Raw genomic sequence first — 14,116 nt, forward strand, 5'->3', positions numbered from 1 at the left:
GTCAAGAAAAAACTGTTTATTGAAACAAGAATACAGGCTTTTATACACCTGGGGAGTATATCAGACACTACTTAAACAATGGCCCGACATCCACCCAGACAAATAGGTAAGGTCATTATCACACTTAACAAAAGCTGCCTCAGCCCAAATCAACATAATGTAGACAAAAGTGCATCGTTAATCAGCAGACATTCCGTCTCTAGGCTGGCCATACCTTGACTTCATGGAATGTCCATATAAGGAGTCACTTCCTGGGGCTCACAGTGCAAAGAGAGATATGATAGCAGGGAGTGTAAATAACCGAATGGTTTCTGGGAAATCCTTCACACACATGAACCAGGTAAGCACAAATATTCTCTGTCAAAGGTAAGGTTCTGTTACAACCGCCACCAGAGCCTCATTATTCCAGCCCACCTCTGCTGCCAGGGTACGAAATTTGAGTGCATACTATGCAACGGTTCGAATACCCTGTTGAATGGACAGGAGCAGCTTAGCAACAGAAGCAGAGCGAGCAGGCACATCGAATACCCTACGAAAGGAGGGTACAAAACTCGGGTAATCGAGAATCACAAAATTATCGTTCTCCCAAAAGGGATTCGCCCAGGCAAAGGCCTTGTCCGAGAGCAATGAGAGTTAGGAAGCCCACCTTAGACATGTCAGAGGGAAACGCCTAAGGAACCATCTCAATATAAATGCCTACTTGGTTTAGGAAGCCACTACACTGACTCAGTTCACCCCCATAGCGCTGCGGGAGGGGGTTAACACCAGGACCAATCAAGGGGTTAAGTGTGCTCCTAGGGAGTGTTTTCTAACTGTGGGGGGAGTGGATGCACTAGATGTGTCACGGTGCCAAGAAACCAGACCACACGAAGATAGGGGAAATCTTCCAATGGGGACACTTGTTCTTGTGACAACTAAGAGGGAATATCCCTCACATTGGAAAAATACTCTTAAACTTCTTGTTGATTGTACATGGAAAAAGTGAAGCAAACCTCTCTAATCAGACTCAGATGGCAAAAAAAAAAAAACCTTTCCTGTGCTATCCAAAATGCAGGAAAAAAAATTGTGTTTAGATGTTTAATTTAATGTGTAATGAATTCCCCCCTGTCATCACTATAACAGCCACGTTTGCGGTTTCCCCTTCCCCATAGCAACCACATATACTGTGACTCCTACAGAAAATTCACATTATTTCAAGGTTCCTCTGGGGTAAAAAGCTGGAGAAAGGCTGCTTTAGCGCATTCACAAAATTGTTCATATTCAGTATATTCTGTTTTGCATCTGTATCTTGTGTATAGCTGAGAACATTCTCAACACAGATTAGTCATTATCAAAACCAATTTGGTCATGGGGACCTGCAGTTCTGTTTCAACATTTTTTTTTTTTTAAAGATTTTTATTGAAATCCAACATAAACACACAGAAGTACATATCACAGCACAATAAAATGTATCATGCCTAAGAGGCAGAAAAAATAACATCCAAAACATCTCTGCACGTATGGTAAGGATCAAAACCTCCACCCGTCAGCCAGTGCACAATACAAAAGGAAACTATGTGAACGGAAGGACTCCAGTTTTTGTTTAACCTTGTGGCCTACAACATAGCCACCATAACCACTTGGCCTCCCCCCCTTCGCCCCCGCAGGAAAGCAAAGGAGAGGAGGCCCCCCCAGGCAAAACAGAGCCCAGTTCCCATTCCCGTTGTGTGACCATAACAGAGGAACCCCCATGTATTATCCAAGAAACATCAGTGGGGCGTGTGGAGAGCGCTGCAGGCCCACCAAGTTGCAGTACCCAGAACCCCAACCCATCCACCATCCATATGCATTCCTTCCAGGTTAATCAGCAGCCGTCCCCGTCAGTGTAGCAGTAGAGTCAACCCAACGATACCATATTCTCCTAAATTTCTTGGGGGACCCCCTAGCCTCATACGTCATCCTGTACAGTACAGTGTCAGCATTCACCACCCGCAGCCACATTGGAAGCTTTAACACCAACTTTTAACTGCTTGCCGACTGCCGCACGACTATTTACTGCGGCGGTCAGCCCCTCACAGACAGTACTACGTCGCTAGCCTGTGAGGGTCTCAGGAGCGAGCGCGCGCTGCCGGAGGCGCGCTCCCGCGCGGTCACGGGCCCCCCCCCCCCCCGCGTGTGACCGGCGGACCTGATCGTCCGCCGGTCACTCGCGATCGTCGGGTGGAAAGGGAGAAAGGCAGGCGACTGATGTAAACAAGCCGCCTGTCATTCTCCCCTGTGTAGGAATAGTGATCATACGGTTCTACTATGTAGGACCATTGATCACTGTTCCTACACCTCAAGCCACAGCCAATCACAGTTAGAATCACGCCCCTAGGGACACACATAACCCCTCCCTCTCAAAAAAGTTAACCCCTTCACTGCCAGTGTAATTTTACAGTAACAGTGCATATTTATAGCACTGATTACTGTAGTAATGTCACTGGTAACCCCAAAAGTGTCAAAAATGTCAGTCAAGGGTCCGATCTGTCCGCCACAATGTCGCAGTACTGCAAAAAAATCGCAAATCGCCGCCATTACGCATAAAAAAAAACCAAACAACAAAAATCTTTCCCTTTGTTAGTAAACGCGATAACTTTTGCGCAAACCAATCAAAATACGCTTTTTGCAATTTTTTTTTTACCAAACATATGTAGCATAAAACAAATTGGCCGAAAATGTTAAAAAAGTTTGATTTTTACATTTTTTTTCATATAAAAAAATTTGAAAAATATTGTTATTTTTGCAAAATTGACGCTCTTTTTTTGTTTATAGCGCATGATCAAAAAATCGCAGAGGTGATCAAATACCATCAAAAGAAAGCTCTGTTTGTGGTAAAAAAAGGACGTCAAATTCGTTTAGGTACAGCGTCGCCCGACCGCGCAATTGTCCGTTAAAGTGACGCAGTGCCGAATCGTAAAATAGGCCCTGGTCAGGAAGGGGGTAAAATCTTCCGGGGCTTAAGTGGTTAAAGCTGATTTGTGTGAAAGTTGCAACCCTATACTGTTGCTTTGCTTACCGAGGCATGCGTACCTCTTGTACAATGAGTGGTTTTCCAGTTATCAGGAATGTTGTATGGAGGCTTTTGATGCACATGCAGGATGACATCTTCACTTTCTGTGATGTTATCTTAGATACAGGGCCCGGGGGAGTGAAGGTACACACTACTTTATATATTAGCATCATATACTCGCCATATAAACATCTCATGCATGGCTATCCTTTCCATGATGCGGTAAATGCATCTCACTTCAAGATGGAGCCCACTGTCAGTGGGCATTGTTCCATGAGCTTCATTATGTTCACTCAGGGCCTTAAACATACAATAGTTTTCCCACTACTACTTTTCATATATGATTCTATACATATACTATTTTTATATATATATACTATATGGTCAGATGTTTGCAGATGCCTGACCATCATACCTATAGGAGCTTGTTGGACATCCCATTCCAAAACCATCAGCAATATTATGAGCTGCCACCCTCACCACCCCCTTTGGGGCTATTAACATTCTCCGCCCTTCTGGAAAGGCCTTTCACAAGATTTTAATGTATATCTTTGGGAGTTTGTACCCATTCATCCAAAAGAGCATTTTTATTGTCAGGTACTGATGTTGGAAGAGAAGCCCTGTCTCGACATTTTTATACTAGTTTATCATCTCAAAGCAGTAGGGTTAAAGTGGTTGTAAACCTCAGACATGAAATATGAACAAAGCATATCCCTCTCTATAGTGTGTACTTGTCTCAATTCAGAGCACTAAAGCCCCGTACACACGTACCGATTGTCGGCCGCAAATATTCGGCCGCCAACCGATCGGCCGATTGTAGGCTTGTTAGTATGATTCTTCCGACAGCGCATTTTCGGCCGAACAGAATCTGTCCTGCAGGCATTAAAATTTTTGTAGGCCGACAACAGAATGGCCGATTGTTTGCCAGTCAGTACAGATTTCGGCCGACAATCAGCAGATTTGCAAGACTGGGCATGCTCAGAGAAGAAAAAAGACAAGGAAAGTTAACCATCACATGACATCACTTCTGCAGTCGGCTGTTGTTGGCCAACAAAATTCGTGTGCAGTCTTTTGCACTTTTCAGCGGACAGGACAGCCCTGGACAAAAGACGGCCGATCGTTCGGCCGACGATCGGTACGTGTGTACGGGGCTTTAGTTTAATTTCTGTCTGCTGCCCTGTTCCCCTGGTTCCCCCTCTGAGACATTTTGAACAATTTCATGCTCCCAACTTCATGGGAACATTTTGTTCCAACATGACTGCGCACCAGTGCACAAAGCAAGGTCCATAAAGACATGGAAGGGCGAGTTGGGGGGGGGGGGAACTTGACTGGCCTGCACAGAGTCCTGACCTCTAATGCGCTTCTGGAAGAATGGTCAAACATTCCCATAGACACACTCCTAAACCTTGTGGACAGCCTTCCCAGAAGAGTTGAAGCTGTTGTAGCTGCAAAGGGTGGGCCAACTCAATATTGAACCCTTCAGACTTAAGCCTCGTACACACGCAACGATTATCGGCCGACTGATCGTCCGACTTTTGTCCAAGTTGTGTTTTGTTGGTTGGAATGTGCCTAGACTGCACACGAATTTTCTTGGCCAACAAAATTCTACTTCTGAAGTGATGTCATGTGTTGGTTTGCTTTCTTTGTGTTTTTTCTTCACTGAACATGCCCAGTCTTGCTCATCAGATTTTTCCCTGTCGAAATCTGTACTGACTGCACGAAAATCGGCCGTTGTGTTGACGGCCAACAAAAATTTTATAGCATGCACACCAGATTTTTTTCGGCCGAAAAGTCGAAGTTGGTTGTCGGAAGCATCATACTAACAAGCCGAAAATCGGCAGATCGGACGTCGGACGAAAAATTCCCTGCCAATTTTCGACGCATGTGTACGGGGCTTAAGACTGGGATGCCTTTAAAGTTCATGTGTGTGTGTAAAGGGAGGTGTTCCAATACTTTTGACAATATAGTGTATAAGCGCTTTACAGTGAGATCAGTAGAAACCATAACAATTTGATCATATTATACTTAAGAGGAAGAACAAAAACCCTTATAGCAGAAGCTAACCAAATACATACTAGGTATGGTAATATTAGTCAAACAAACTGAAAACAACATGGTTCCCAGTTATAATATAGAGGAGATAACGTCTACATATGTTTACGTTCATTCAGAAAACCACCTCTACGTCTAGGATGCGATCATTGAGTGGTGAGCTCAGAAACGGGACATCCCAAAGAGAAAAAAAGTATGGAAAGAAGAGAGGGAGAGAGAGAGAAAAAGGAGAAATGGAAAGAAAAAGGTGGGGGTGGGGGTGAGGGGAGAGGGGTCCTGGTCACTGTACGTTTATAGGAGGGCATGTGCACCTAACAGGATCCCAGAAGTAAGTGCGCAATCAAACCGTAGTAGAAATAAATTGTTCTTGGGTTTAGATGCAATTTATGTTTCTGCCAGGCTGCATTTCCTGAATAGCAGAGCTCATGAGCCAGATAATGTTTGGTGAACCTGCCAAGCCTTTCAGAGTTCAGTACTGGTTCTGAAAAGATATATAATTCTGATCTACAAAGTCCACAGCGGAAAGAGTACAGTATGTGCTGAACTTTCTATTCACTGCTGTCCATGGTGCTGAAAGGATTTACACATTTGTCTTTTTTGCTGGATAGCAAGTACTATTGATATCAATATTATACTGAGGATAATGCAGTTGTTCAGAAATAAGTACAGTAATCCCCCGCTCCATCGCAGTTCAGTTTTTGCGGTCCCGGTAATTCGCGTTTTTTTTTGTAATGTTATTTTACTATATAAATCATTAAAAATGAAATATTTTTGTGTTTTTCATAGCTCTTGTTCTGTCTCTTAGTATCTTTTATGTGTTTAAATGAGTTTCTATTGTTTTAAAAGTGTGTTAAAAGACCTTAAAATGCTTTTACACGTACAGTGACAGTAAAAAAATCATGCCTACAATGCATTTTAATAGGGTTTTTCTATTTGGCGGAATTTCACTTTTCGCGGCTGGGTCCGGAACGTAACCCCCGCAATGGAGGGGGGCTTACTGTATTACAATATGATGTGTGATAAAGCTGGATTCCTGTGCCAGGACTGAAGCTGCCATTCTATGACTTGCAGGTTACATTAAGAGTCGGTCCACACCGGGGCGACTCATAGTCGCCCCGACTTTGAAGTCGCCCATGCAGCACGACTTCATCGCGGCTTGCAAACGACTTCTCATAATAGAAGTCAATGCAAGTCGCTCCGACTTTGCCCAGAAGTAGTGCAGGAACCTTTTTCTAAGGCTCCGTTCACATCTAGGCGTTTTGGGGCGTTTTTGGGGAGTTTTTCTGCTCTAGGATCAGCTCTCAAAACGCCCAACAAGACAAATCCTATTCATTTCAATGGCCCCTGTTCACATCTGAGCGTTTTGACGCTGTAAGAAAAACGCCCAACGCTCAAAAAAGTACATGAGCTTCTTTTTGGGCAGATTACAGGCGTTTTTTTTTTCCATTGGTTTCTATTCAATCTAAAAACGCCTGCACAAAAAACGCCTGTAAAAACGCCTGTAAATCGCGGTAAAAATCGCGGTAAAATCGCGGTAAAAAACGCGCGAAAACGCTACGCTCAGGTGTAAATGTAGCCTAAGTTGGAGCGACTTGAGTCGCTCTGATTAGAACGGTTCCATTGCACAGAATGGAGCGCTACTTGTCAGGCGGGTCGCCTGACAAGTCGGAGTAGTGTGAACCGGGTCTTAAAGAAAACCTGTACCAAGAGAAATATGAAGGCTATCATTAGTACAGTGACAGTGCATTTTTTTAGCACTGATCACTGTATTAGTGTCAGTGGTCCCCAAACTAACTAATGTCAGTTAGTGTCCGATTTGTCCGCCACAATGTTACAGTCCCGCTACAAATCGCTGATCACCACCATTAAAAAAAAAAAGGAATATCCAGAAAATGATCCCATAGTTTGAAGATGCTATAACTTTTGCGCAAACCAATCAATATACGCCTATTAGGATTTTTTTTTACCAAAAACATGTAGCAGAATAAATATTGGCCTAAATTGATAAAAAAAAATTAGATTTTTTACATTTTTTTATTGGGTATGTTTCATAGCAAGGATGAAGTAAAAAATACTATTTTTTTTTTTTTTTTTTTTTCAAAATTGTCTGTCTTTTTTGTTTATAGTGCAAAAAATAAAAAACGCAGAGGTAATCAAATATCAGTAAAAGAGAGCTCTATTTGTGGGAAACAGTGCCGCACGATCGTGCAATTGTCAGTTATAGTAACGCAGTGCCGTATTGCAAAAAATGGCCTGGTCATGGGGGGGGGTAAACCTTCCAGGGCTGAAGTGGTTAAGTATAAAGTATTTTGTTTGGTGACAAAGTCCCTTTAAAATGCAAAGTATTTCACAAGAAAGATGCTAAAGTTAATGTAAAAAATGCTTGTGTGCATACAGTGTATTCGGAAAGTATTCACGGCTTTCCACATTTTGTTATGTTAAAGCCTTATTTCAAAATGGATTAAATTCATTATTTACCCAAAATTCTACAAACTGTGCTCCATAATGACAACATTAAAGAAGTTTGTTTGAAATCTTTGCAAATTTATTAACTTCTTCCGGCCCGCGCTATAGCCGAAAGACGGCTACAGCGCGGGCTCTAATTTCCGGGAGGCCGTCTTTAAACGGCCTCCCAGTAACAGGCTCCCGCAAGCGCGCATTGGGGAAAATCTGTGTCGGCCGTGTCCCTTGGACACAGCCAATCACAGATCGTGGTAAATGGCCAATCACAGCGGCCATTTACCAAGTGATCGGACTGTGCAATGAGAGATGATGTCATATGTAAACATATGACATCATCTCTCATCGCCAACTCTCCTTCCTCACACAGAGACTGCAGTGTGAGGAAGAGCAGAGCCGATCAGTGGTTAGGGGACACAGAGGAATGTAATCAGGGCACTGATCACCAGTGCCCTGATTACACAAGGTAATAAAAATACAATAAGTGCCCACCATCAGTGCCCCCCATCAGTGCCCACAATCAGTGCCCATAGTGCTGCCAGTCAGTGCTCATCAGTGCCTGCTCATCTAGGCACTGATGGGCACTGAGTGTGGGCACTGATGGTGCTGCCCATCAGTGCTCATTAGTGCTGCCCGTCAGTATCCATCAGTGCCACCCGTCAGTGTCCATCAGTGCCACCCATCAGTGTCCAGCAGTGCCGCCTCTCAGTGCCCATCAGTGCCGCCCATCAGTGCCGCCTCTCAGTGCCCAGCAGTGCCACCTCTCAGTGCCCAGCAATGCCACCTATCAGTGCCACCTATCAGTGCTCATCAGTGCGGCATATTAGTACCTCCTCATCAGTGCCCATAAGTGCCACCTCATCAGTGCCCATCAGTGCAGCCTATCAGTCACAGTGCCGCCTCATCAGCGCACATCAGTGAAGGAGAAAAATGTATTTATTTTCAAAATTTACTCGCAGAAAATAAGAAAAACTTTTTTTTTTTCAAAATTTTCTGTCTTTTTTCTTTTTTCTTTTTTTAAGAAATAAAAAACCCAGAGATGATTAAATACCACCAAAAGAAAGCTCTATTTGTGTGAAAAAAAATGATAAAAATTTAATATGGGTACAGTGTAGCATGACCGCGCAATTGTCATTCAAAGCGTGAAAGCGCTCAAAGCTGAAAATTGGCCTGGGCAGAAAGGGGGTTAAAGTGCCCGGTAGGCAAGTGGTTAAAAAAAACAAAAAACAAAAAAAAAAAAATCACATGTACATACGTATTCACAGCCTTTGCCATGACACTCAAAATATAGCTCAGGTGCATTCTGTTTCCACTGATCATCCTTAAGATGTTTCTACAACTTGATTGGAGTCCACCTGTGGTAAATTCTGTGTGTTAGGCCTCTTTCACACGGGCGTTCCGTATGTCCGTATATCACCCTATCCGTTTGCGGATGATATACGGACATAATGTATGTCAATGGGATTGGGGATGTCAGCAGATGACATGAAAGGACGCAAAATCAGATGTCAGCGGTGTCATCCGCTGACATCCGCAATCCCATAGACATACATTATGTCCGTATATCATCCGCAAACGTGTGTGTGTGTGTAAGTGATAGACCAATATGGTTTTTTCAGGGCCGATACCGATATTTTGGTCACATTGGTATGGGCCGATATTTTGTACATTTAAAGTTTTGAAAATTAAAGACAATTTTTGACACAAATCTGGTACTGAACATGTTAATTTTTGTTTAATGCTTAATGGTTGGCTTGCTGGCACCCTGTGGTGGGTGGCTGGCACAGGGGCTGTGAGTGGCTGACTCTTACAGGGCCTGTGGGTGGCTGGCTGGTACAGGGCCTGTGGGTGGCTGGCTGGTACAGGGCCTGTGGGTGGCTGGCTGGTACAGGGCCTGTGGGTGGCTAGCTGTCTGGCACCTTGTCTGTGGGTGGCTGTCTGGCACCCTGTGGTGGGTGGCTGGCTGGCTCGTACAGGGCCTGTGGGCGGGTGGCTGGCTGGTACAGTGCCTGTGGCTGGCAGGTACAGGGCCTGTGGGTAACTGGCTGGTACAGGGCCTGTGGGTGGCTGGCTGGTACAGTGCCTGTGGCTGGCTGGTACAGGGCCTGTGGGTGGCTGGCTGCCTGGCACCTTGTCTGTGGGTGGCTGTCTGGCACCCTGTGGTGGTTGGCTGGCTGTCTGGCACCCCGTGGTGGTTGGCTGGCTGTCTGGCACCCTGTGGTGGGTGGCTGGCTGGCTGGTACAGGACCTGTGGGTGGCTGGCTAGCTGGTACAGTGCCTGTAGCTGGCAGGTACAGGGCCTGTGGGTGACTGGCTGGTACAGGGCCTGTGGGTGACTGGCTGGTACAGGGCCTGTGGGTGGCTGGCTGGCTCGCTGGTACAGTGCCTGTAGCTGGCAGGTACAGGGCCTGTGGGTGACTGGCTGGTACAGGGCCTGTGGGTGACTGGCTGGTACAGGGCCTGTGGGTGGCTGGCTGGCTCGCTGGTACAGTGCCTATGGCTGGCTGGCTGGTACAGGGCCTGTGGATGTGGGGGGTTGGCTGGCAAGACTAGTCCAGACTCCAGACGAGGCTATCCAAGGCGAGGGAGGCGGCCTAAGAAGGCAGAATGACGTCACAAAAATATCGGCAATATCGGCCAGTTCCGGGGCCGATACCGATATATGGGGGAAAGTGCATATCGGCCCCCGATATATCGGCCTTGCCGATAATCGGTCTATCCCTAATATATAAATATATATATGTATATATACACTTTTTGGGGGGGGACTTAACCACTTCCCGCGAATCGACGTACCTGTACCTGTGCAGCTGCTGGCAACTACCTCGTACCGTTCTTTAGAGCCGGTGGTCGGCTTTAAGAAGATAACAGCCAATGCGGCTCGCGAGTCGCTCGGCCGTTATTCTAGAAAGCGGGAGGGGCCTTCCCCCTCCTGCCCCCTTCCGCGGCTCTGCCCGGGTCTCCCGCTCCACCAGGAGACCCAAGCAACCAGCCGGCACGTCTGCCAAACAAAAGCCGGATTTAGGTCTCCAATGTAGTAATAAGCAATTCCTGCCTCTCAGTCCCCACTGACGCCATTGATCTTTTTAGTGATCTGTAAGAGTGTAATTCTTCCCAATGACCACAAGTATAAGAAACATTCTTCATGCGTACCATCACACTAATGTATCTGGAGTCAAAGATATAGATAGTCCTTTATAACCGGGGTTCCCTGCAACCAGAAAGATATTTTGAGAGTTGCTTTGTTGAAAAGGTTGAGAAGGGCTGATGTATACACACATAGTGTGTGTGTGTGTGTATATCGTATGTGTATATATATATATATATACTGAGAATAAAAAATGGCAGTAAAAGGTATTTAGGTTGGTGAGAAAATCCCTTTAAAATCACAGTAGTCATTCACTAGACAGATGCAAAATGTAAGTAAAAATGCATATGTATATATGTGTATATCATTTTTTTTTTTTTTTTTATGGAGTTGGGGGGGGTGCAGCCCAAGAAAAGTTCACAGCAAAAGAATGAACTTTTGGGAGGGACTGTATAGTAAAAATTAGGGACTATAGAACCGGGGGAAGTGAGAGGTATAAAATACAGGGAAAAGAAAGAAGGGTTGAAGAATGATGGACAAGAGACAAAAAAAAAAGAAACAAGAAAGAGTAAGACAGATGTTAGTAGAGTGAGTGAGCAATAGAAAAAAAAAAAAAAAATGTGTGTAAATATAGATATAAATGTATACGGTAATTATTTTTTCCTCGCATAGTCAGTTGTTGGCTTCTTGAAGCAATAACGAGCATGTTTTGGTGTTTTTTTTTTTCTTGTGACGTCCGGTTGAGAGAGTTAAATACAGAGAGCTGAAGAGATTGTGTTCGGTAGTCAGGCAGTGGAAGGGGGGGGGGGGGGTGAGGGGAGATGACGCATCACAGCCAGGATCCTCCTCCCTCCATCCATTCACTGCAGTGGGATCATTCCTCCATCCCACCTTGACTGTGCACCGAGAGGGACCTGCTGCCAGTGAGCATGTGTCAGGATAGCTTGGGCCCCACGCTCGGTGCCTGGACTAGCTGAAGGGTCTGTGCTGGGGAATCAGGCAAGCCCACCCCTCACAGGGACAGCAAATCTCACTGCACCAAACAGCATCGCAGGACACAGCGCACTGACAGCAGCTTAGCACCATCTCTTGCAGTCTCCTGTTTATTCCTTTCCACTCCACCGACCGCTCTCCCTGTACCTTGCCATCTCTACCTCTCACCTGTCTGTCTGTCACTCATCCGATTCATCTTACCCACATTCTCTCTATATAACCCTTCATTTTTTTCAGTTGCATTTCTCATCTATTCTTCATAATATCTATGTTACCTGTCTGACTCGGCTCAACATTCTTGCTCTTGTCCCCCTCTGGCCATTTCTGTCTGTCTTGTGAATGTCTTCATTAGTCTCACCTGTCAGTCTGTCCCTCTCATTGATTCTTGATGTCATCACTCACACCTGTCTGTGATACCTGGCTGCCTCTCGCTCACTCTGATAGTATCTTTCTAGTATACCATGTTTCCTGTTTGCTAAAAATATCATTCGTTGCTCTCACATGTATTCTTCTTTATACATTGCTATGATCATCTCTCAGTCTCATCCAGTTTCTTTATTAGCTGATTTTTTTTTTTTCTACGTCCTGCTTTTTTAATTGTGAAGTCCTGATCTCACCCTTATTACATGCTCTATGACACACTATATCTAGTTTTTCATTTGCTGTCTCTCATACTCTGTCATTCTCTTGCTTCCTTATTGTCTTCCCTGTCCCTGACGCTTGCTGTCACTTTTGCCTCTCATGACTGTTGGTTGACTCTTCCTATTGCTTACTCACTCTACTAATGACTGCTCCTTACTCTCTCTTGCTATTTTTTTTTTGTCTCTTATCTATCGCTATTCAACCCTGCTGCCTCTGTCACCTCTCATTCCCCCAGGCTCTATAGTCACTCAATCCATTCCGATTTTTTGTTTTGTGCTTTTCTTGGGTGCCCCCAGAATATTTTCCTTTCATCTTAATATTGTTCTTGTCATATACATCTTCCCTAGTGTTCCATCCGCTCTTTAAGACTTTTACACTATTATGACCCTGGCGGATAGTGGGACTTTGCTTCCTGCTTCCTCCGCTATCCAAGTTGATACCGAATAATGCAGCTGGAGCAATTGAAGTGTCCATTCCGACCTCCAGATATGGGCTCCTCCGCTTTCACCTACATCTCTGTCCTCCACAGCTGGATGCCTGGATCAGTGAGAAGACACTGATGGCTCGGGATAACTCGCGGGACGTGACACAGAAGCTCCACAAAAAATGGCTCAAGCATCAGGCGTTTATGGCTGAACTTACTCAGAACAAGGGCTGGCTTGACAAGATCGAAAAGGTAAGACCGTTCTCAATTTGTACTTTGGGGCTTTTTGCCCATTGGAAAATATGAGATGGTGCCTCTCAAAACATACTGACCATTATTGAATAACATCGTACTAATTTAATGATGTGCATAAACACCACTGCTTTTACCCTTACTGGGCGATCAAACGAAATAAAATGCTGCCTGGTTTGCTGCTAACGTTTACTGCCCATTGCACTTGTTTTTCTGCTTTTAAATGAAGGTCATTGTTTTTTAAAAGAAAATTGTTACACCTTTTTAAAGTTTAGTCTACCCAAAAAAGCCACCAGCATTTTAGAACTCTTGGGAATGTGGGTGATGAGATCTCTGCACCTGACCTTCCAGGGGCCACAAACCAACTATGGCTGGGAAAACCCACACTTCTTGGACGCTTTTTATATTACGTGTGAATTCAGCTACAAGAGCGAGACTTCCAGTAGAATTCCCAGGAAGTTAATCCCTTGCGTTGTAGATGACTGGTGGTATACTAGTTGGATTTCTTTATTTACGTTATTGGTGTTCTGATATGTTCCACCTGTGTTGTGGACCAAGTAAATATTTGCCTACAATTGGTGTCTTTTTCTTTTTAGAAAAACCTTTCAATGAATATATTGAAACAGAGAATTGCCAATAAGTTAAGAAGTGTACAGGTCATTCAGCCCACTCACATTCACACAAAAGTGAAACATAAATCAGATGTGGTTTTAACTAAAGCCTCGTACACACGCACCGATTGTTGGACGACCGATCGGCCGTCTTTTGTCCAGTGTTGTTGTGTTGGTTGAAATGTGCTCTAGACTGCACACGAATTTTGTCGGCCAACAACAACCAACTTCAGAAGTGATGTCATGTAATAGTTAAATTTCTGTGTGTTTTTACTTCTCTGAGCATGCCCAGTCTTGCTCATCTGATTTTTGTCTGCCGAAATCTGTACTGACTGATGAACAATCGGCCGTTCTGTTGACGGCCAACAAAAATTTTATAGCATCCAGACCAGATTTTGTTCGGCCGAAAAGTCGCAGTCGGTTGTCAGAAGCATCATACTAACAAGCCGACAATCGGCCGATTGGACGTTGGCCGAAAATTCACGGTGCGTGTGTACGGGGCTTAACCTTTTAATAAAGTACGGCAGAGAATCATGGCATTGGGCAAATTCCAAGAGCAGCTG

At 44.7% G+C, this 14,116-nt stretch overlaps 1 protein-coding gene across 3 annotated transcripts in view; it reads left to right on the forward strand.

Moving 5' to 3' along the window:
- The window catches only part of SPTBN4 (spectrin beta, non-erythrocytic 4), a 353,544-nt gene that overhangs the window by 200,743 nt on the left and 138,685 nt on the right, over positions 1 to 14,116 (forward strand). For all 3 annotated transcript variants that reach the window (XM_082262860.1, XM_082262861.1, XM_082262862.1), the window contains one exon: positions 12,796 to 12,942. In XM_082262860.1, coding sequence (XP_082118986.1) covers positions 12,796 to 12,942 — 147 coding nt within the window. The remainder of the gene's footprint in view (positions 1 to 12,795; positions 12,943 to 14,116) is intronic.

Source organism: Pelophylax lessonae (assembly GCF_965119305.1).
Source record: "Pelophylax lessonae genome assembly, chromosome: 7".
NCBI lineage: Eukaryota > Metazoa > Chordata > Amphibia > Anura > Ranidae > Pelophylax > Pelophylax lessonae.